The 7,500-nt window shown below is 42.9% G+C and overlaps 1 protein-coding gene across 1 annotated transcript in view; it reads left to right on the forward strand.

Annotated features, from left to right (window-relative positions):
- The window catches only part of LOC125026699 (toll-like receptor 4), a 7,631-nt gene extending 174 nt beyond the window's left edge, over positions 1-7,457 (forward strand). Inside the window, exons 2-7 of the mRNA XM_047615326.1 lie at positions 2,273-2,493; positions 4,326-4,470; positions 5,583-5,773; positions 5,905-6,093; positions 6,260-6,476; positions 6,606-7,457. Coding sequence (XP_047471282.1) covers positions 2,273-2,493; positions 4,326-4,470; positions 5,583-5,773; positions 5,905-6,093; positions 6,260-6,476; positions 6,606-6,914 — 1,272 coding nt within the window. The 3' untranslated portion in view covers positions 6,915-7,457. The remainder of the gene's footprint in view (positions 1-2,272; positions 2,494-4,325; positions 4,471-5,582; positions 5,774-5,904; positions 6,094-6,259; positions 6,477-6,605) is intronic.
- Positions 7,458-7,500: the final 43 nt, after the last annotated feature.

A 7,500-nucleotide genomic window follows, 5' to 3' on the forward strand; every position in this document is an offset into this window, starting at 1 on the left:
AACAGAACCAACTCACAGGAAACGCACCATAGTAAGTACGGTGTGTAAAAAAAAAAAGTTCGCAGGTGAACCTGGAGATTGCCTCACTGTTATGTTTTAATTTTCAAGAAGCAAGTATATTTTGTCTGAAACCCATGAAGAATATGTTTGGCGGATTTCATCAAAGCGAACGAAGATATGTAACTGTAATGATTTCACCTGTGTAGGCATTTTAGAAGTGTAGGCAAAAGCATCGAAATCTCTACAGGGGGTAACAGAATGCTTCAAGCCATGTTAAATAGCAGTGTAAGTGACGTTTGCATTTCAGGCATTGACGTGACATTTGAAAGCTTGCCTTAAATCCTCGCTGTTTTCGACATAAACACGATCTCGTTACAGTTCGGTGGTATTTTTCTATGGGCAAGTGTTGCTTGGCCCTTTACCTGTTGATCGACGATAACGAATGGAAGGGTGTGGGAGTTTTCGATCAAGGCTTTAATATTTCCAAAAAGTTTTGAATGAGAGTTTATTAATTTTACTGAACTGTCGCTAACTTACGCACGCTTAAAAATGCACGTGTTGGTAATGGCGAACAGTATCGAAGTTATTTTTATTTTAGGATGCAAAATATTCTGAAAAGTGTGAAATGTTCAGAGAAATGACACAGGTGCCATGTCGCCAATTAACGGATCACTTCCCGACGGCAGTTCTTCAGATCAGCCCTTTTCAAGCTCGCATTGCCGTTCAAGTAGTAAATAAGAACGTAAAGATAAGTGAGAGTTTGATAAGATAAGGACCAACGATCGGGCTGAGGCAGAGCAAGCAGAGTAAGACGTCGCTTCGCATACCAAACTCCCGTAAGTGAGACCCCTCGTCCTCCTCCCTTCCCCCTCCCCCACTCACCTCTATCCCGACCTGCCCTGAGTCACCAGGACGGCCCAACTCGAAATATGGGGAGGTGGAAATTGGCTTGTAGTTGTAGCCAAAGCATAATAGGAGAAAACCTCCTCCCCCCCCCCCCCTTTTTTTAGAAAACAAATACGGAAAACAGTCAAAATGGCCTTTACCATTGATTCTGTTTAGTAATGCGGGAAGAGGGGTCATGAATACAAAAGTGACAGGTGTGGCTGCTTACCTGCAAACGGAGGTGCGGAGCGAGAAGCCAAGGGGCATAGAATACATGGTGGAGACGAGCCTGGGCTACGTCGCTTATGCGGCGCTGCATTAACTTAGGCCTTTAAATCATCGGTATGATAGCTAAGACCAGACCTCAGTTTTACCAAGACACGTCATTTATATACCTATATCACATCTTGCTTCATGGCAATTGGGAATTGCGCTTTCATGCAACGACATGCCGCATGCTATGATTTACCTACATTCCTCAGCACGCTTCGTTCGATCTTTTTATTTGAAATACTCACATCCCTGTCTTCTCATTCAATCCATACATGAAATAAACACTGTTGTTTTTTATGAGGATTGTCCCAAAAGAAATAGCAAAGAGCATCAAAGGCATTTTCAATCAAGTTGAAATGAGCGACAAAGAGTCTGGAGAATCACCGCTGTATTGTCATGTGCACTTCATATTTCCGGTTTCGCGCCGGATATGGAACCAACATTGCCAGCGAAGAGAGAAGGTTGTTTTCATCGCCATCTCATCGGGATAACTCAGTGATAATCGTAGAGCTTCTTTGAACATCGGCAAGGGCGGCAATATCTTAGAGGGTTATGCATTTGAACGGGAAATACCTTTGTCGAAATTACATAAAATGCATTCCCATACTTGCCTTAGACAATAAGATTGCAGTTATCTTCCGATACTAAGTGAATAAAAAAATGGAGTGATGCATGGAAGTGACAAAACTAGTTATGCCATGCTTTTATTTTATTCATAATGGAATGTATATAAATCATCACGTATGGGCACACCTATCTGAAAGTGAAATGTTCAGTTTCTTCCTTATCAGAAAGGTCAAGTCGCCTGTGGTAACGAGGTCAAAGCATAGGGCACCTGCCGTGCCAGCTCATGACGCGGTTCAGGAGGAAAGGGGACAAAGCTGCGGGAATTACCAAGGATCGTGACATTTTCAGAAAAGGTCCCTCGATACTGTCACAGAAATTCGTGATCTAGTAACTGCCACATTCAGATGATTGCCCCGAAAGTAAAGTGGCCTCTTTGAAAACGGCAGCTAGGCCTACACGAATTTGCCAACATGGAAAGAATGACCTAGGTAGGCAGGGTGCAAACAGTGATTCGATGCGTGTAAATTAAGCGTCTCTTCTCCTGCAGGTGCTAGGGAGGATGCTGGTCGTGATCTTGGCGACGGCTGTCATGAGCGGCTTCTGTCTCGCTACGTCCGACGGCACAGGCTGTCCCGCGAGCTTCCGCGGGAAGTGCCACTGTGGCCTGGCTTATTCGCGCTTCGACAACTATAAAAACAAAAGATACACCGTCAACTGCACAAACACGGGATTCTCGACGACGGACATGCTTCATGAATTGCCGGAAGAGTAAGTGTTCGCCTTTGATAACTTTGGCTCAAACATAAATTAGTAACTCAGTTTCCACAGTATAAATGTGTGTGTGTGTGTGCATGTGCATGTGCATGTGCATATATGTACATATATATACATATACACACCATACAAATACACCATACACACACACACACCATGCACACACACACACACACCACACACACACACACACACACCATACACACACACACCATACACACACACACACACACACACACACACACACACACACACACACACACACACACACACACACACACACACACACACACACACACACACACACACACCATACACACACACACACCATACACACACACCATACACACACACACACCATACACACACACACCACACACACACACACCATACACACACACACACCATACACACACAAACACCACACACACACCATACATACACACACCATACAAATACACCATACACACACACACCATGCACACACACACACACACACACCACACACACACACACACACCATACACACACACACACACACACACACACACCATACACACACACACCATACACACACACACACCATACACACACACACACCATACACACACACCACACACACACACCATACACACACAAACACCACACACACACCATACATACACACACCATACACATATACCATGCATGCACACACCAGTGAGTGAGTAAGTGAGTGGGTGGGTGAGTGAGTGAGTGGGTGGTTGGGTGAGTAAGTGGGTGGGTGAGTGAGTGGGTAGGTGAGTGAGTGGGTGGGTTGGTGGGTGGGTGGTGAGTGGGTGGGTGGGTGAGTGAGTGAGTGAGTGAGTGAGTGGGTGGGTGGGTGGGTGGGTGGGTGGGTAGGTGAGTGAGTGAATGGGTGAGTGAGTGAGTGAGTGAGTGGGTGAGTGAGTGAGTGAGTGAGGGAGTGGGTAGGTGAGTGGGTGAGTGGATGGGTGGGGGAGTGAGTGAGTGGGTGAGTGGGTGAGTGGGTTGGTGAGTGAGTGAGTGAGTGAGTGGGTGGGTGGGTGGGTGAGTGGGTGGGTGAGTGAGTGAGTGGGTGAGTGAGTGAGTGGGTGAGTGAGTGAGTGGTTGGGTGGGTGAGTGAGTGAGTGAGTGGGTGGGTGGGTGGGTGGTTGGGTGGGTGAGTGAGTGGGTGGTTGAGTGAGTGAGTGAGTGAGTGAGTGGGTGGATGGGTGGGTGGGTGAGTGAGTGAGTGAGTGAGTGAGTGGGTGAGTGAGTGAGTGAGTGAGTGAGTGGGTGAGTGGGTGGGTGGGTGGGTGAGTGAGTGAGTGGGTGAGTGGGTTGGTAAGTGAGTGAGTGGGTGAGTGAGTGAGTGGGTGGGTGAGTGAGTGAGTGGTTGGGTGGGTGAGTGAGTGAGTGAGTGGGTGGGTGGGTGGGTGGGTGAGTGAGTGGGTGGATGAGTGAGTGAGTTAGTGGGTGGGTGAGTGAGTGGGTGAGTGGATGGGTGGGTGGGTGGGTCGGTGAGTGGGGGGGTGGGAAGTGAGTGAATGAGTGAGCGAGTGAGTGAATGAGTGAGTGAGTGAGTGAATGAGTGAGCGAGTGAGTGAGTGAGGGTGCGAGCTAGAGCGCGAGTGCAAGAACCAGTGAATGAGTAAATGGGTGAGTGGATAGGTAGGAGTGTGAATGAGTGGGTGAATGGGTGAACGAGTGAGTGAATGAATGAGAAAATGAACGAAAGAATGGGTGTGACTGAATGACTAAGTGAATGAGTATTCGCAAATAACTACGCGGGAAGTTCACACCATACGCAGACCAAGATAATAATGTCCCTACTTGTCCTACAGTACGGAGGTGCTCATCTTCACCGGGAATTACGTGCCGGAACTGCCTGCCAATGTCCTGGACAACTTAAAGGACTACGGTGACCTGGACGTCATCGATATGTCGAATAACAACATACGATTCATCCAAGGAAAGACTTTCCATAAGGTTCGATTCGGGAGTTGTGTTGTCTCTTTGTGTCTCTCTCTTTTCTGCCTTCTGTCTCTCTGTCTTTGTCTTTCTTCTCTCTTCTCTGTGCTCTTTCTCTTCTCTTTTTCATTTCTCTTCTCTATTTTCTTTTTCTCTTCTTTGTTTCTCTCTCTCTTCTTTGTTTCTCTCTCTCTTCTTTGTTTCTCTCTCTCTCTCTCTCTCTCTCTCTCTCTCTCTCTCTCTCTCTCTCTCTCTCTCTCTCTCTCTCTCTCTCTCTCTCTCTCTATGTATATATATATTTATATATATATCTACCTCTCTCTCTCTCTCACACTCACTCACTCACTCACTCACTCACTCACTCACTCACTCACTCACTCACTCACTCACTCACTCACTCACTCACTCACTCACTCACTCACTCTCAATCTCAATCTCCCTTTCTTTTTCTCTCTTCTCTCTCTCACTCTCTCTTTCTCTTCTCTCTTCTCTCTTCTCTTTTCTCCCTTCTCCTTTCTTCCTTCTCCCTCAAAAAAAATCTCTTTAATTGGGACTTGGATTTGTCTAGTCGATTCAAGAAATTTTACAGCTCGGATCCAAGCTTCTGTTAAATCTTGTGATTTTCATTTTTTTTTTTTTTGTGATCAAGAGTTAGCCTTTAAACAAATATTTATATACCATATTTGTTTTTTATATTCTTGTAGACAATGGGTCCTGTTTCTTAAGATTTTAAGCCGTACATTATTTGGGTCACATTGCATTTAACAAAGCTCCTTAATGGTGTCCAGGGTTGGAATGGTGTCTATATTAACTGTTTTTTTTTCATGATATCTCATTCTCTGTGCTTCTACCCCGATGTTGCTTCATTTTTTCCTATCGTCACTTTTATGGCTCTTACTCTGTAGAACAGATTTTAGGTACACTGCTCCTTCATTTATGATCAAGTAGTATCTTGAAAACTATGCGGTTCTCTGACATTTTTTCGAGCTTGGGCAATTGCGGCTGTGATTGTATATGCTTGAATAAATAGTGATACACTATTTTTTTTTTTTTTTTTTAGAAAAGAAAGTATTTGTAGCGTAACTTTATGTTTACGTTATAATTCTACGATTACTCTGCCTTTTTTTCAGGTCTATGGCGTGACAACTTTGGTCCTGGACCATAATGACCTTGAGATCACTGATGACAAAGAGCGTCCCAGGATTTTTAGCAACTTTGAGGGATTAGAACGTCTGCACCTCACCAACGCCTTTACGGAGAGAATTAACGCTTCTGATTATCTTCTGAGCTTAGAAGACATTTTCTACGAGAGCAGATTAGAGTAGGGACTTGATCTTTTTATACGTGTTATTCTCTGTAGCATGTGGAAATAGATCATTTATCAGTTTTTGATTATTACAGCTACAACAAAAGAACTAAAACTTATACATATATACTACTTTCTGCCTGCAGAGAGCTGAAAGTTATTCACCTAGAACAGAACGAGATCTGGTCTATTGGGAAAAATCAAAAGGTGTTCTGTCAGCTTCCCAAATTAGAGCAGATCTTGCTTGGAGACAACAGACTGATGGATTTTGACTTCAGGATAGATTGTCTTCCTGAGTTGCGATATATTGATTTAGAGAGAAACATGATTTTCAGGTATGATTTTTGTAAATTGTGTAATTTAGTTTAAGGTATGTTGATGCTGATATTTATTATAAATACTGAATTAAGTCTGTAAGAAGTATATGGACTGACAAAGCATATAAAACAAAGAAAGTCTGTGATATACTTTAGACGATATATCGTATATCTTACTTTTCAGACTTACCGATGAGGCAATGACAAGACTAGATGCCTTTTCTAATAAAAAAAAAAGTGTACTACAGATAAATATGGGAGAAAATCCCTTTGTATGCGACTGTCGCTCCGAGTCCTTCATCCATTGGCTAAACTTAACGAAAATAGACGTGATGAGAAGCACAACCTATAAATGCGCTGATGGATATCCAAGAACAAATCGCGACAAGATACTTCAGGAGGTAGGGACTTCGTAGCATAACGGCGCAATTTTTTTTTTTTTTGTTTTTTGTTAAGGTGACCTGTTGAGAAATATCTACCACATTCCAGGACTCATGGCTTTTGTTTTAAAATTAGTTTCTTTTCTCCAGGTTCAGCAGTTGACTTGTCCTTCGTCCAAAGGCAAAACTAGTATCAGCGACGACGTCTTCACGGAACGCGAGCTTGAAGATTTCCACAACACCCATTATGGAGATCACCACATCACTGGCTACTCATCAGCAACTATTGGCGCTCTGTCATTCTTGCTGGTGTTTACTTCATCCCTGTTGCTAGCAGTAGCCTACTTCCATCGTCAGCATTTAAAGTACTTGGCTACACCTCTCTGGACATTCGTAACCAAATACGTTGGCTATACAGGGATAGCCGACGAGGAAACTCCGCGGGAAGTGAATGTCTAGTTATAAACTATAGCAGAGGCATGTGTAGTAGTGTAGTGGTATCTGTAACAAACCGCAACTTTAAATATATGTTGTCTTTTGTTAGGATAGTTTTGTACACGATAAATTTCACAGTCGATAACTGTGCAGTATGGAAAAGAGTGGTGTGCTCTTGCGAATCGTTATTATTTGTATTTTTTACAGATAAATGTTTATTTTATAGAGGTTGTAGTAACTTGAAGAGTTGTATTAACAGTAACAACACAAACTAGATGTAAATTGAGTGAATAGTTGGTTGTTATTTAATGATTTGATCTTATTTTATGAAGGTTTCGCAATCCTTGTGACGGAGCAAGCAATGGGTTAAGAACGGATTCATAATGTAGAGATTATGTGAATTTCGATTAACATTAGTCCTTGTAAATCATTGTTGTGAATGATTATGAACTGTTACCTTTGTGATGATGTTTTTAAAGAGGATTTATTTTTAAGGACAATGCTTGTTATTGCATCGCATTATTATGAATGAATGTTATCTACCAATTATATTTAGTTAGATTTGTACATATAAAGTATATTTTGCCTTTATTCTTCTTATGATCTTAAG

The sequence above is a fragment of the Penaeus chinensis genome, chromosome 6, assembly GCF_019202785.1.
Source record: "Penaeus chinensis breed Huanghai No. 1 chromosome 6, ASM1920278v2, whole genome shotgun sequence".
Classification (NCBI taxonomy): domain Eukaryota; kingdom Metazoa; phylum Arthropoda; class Malacostraca; order Decapoda; family Penaeidae; genus Penaeus; species Penaeus chinensis.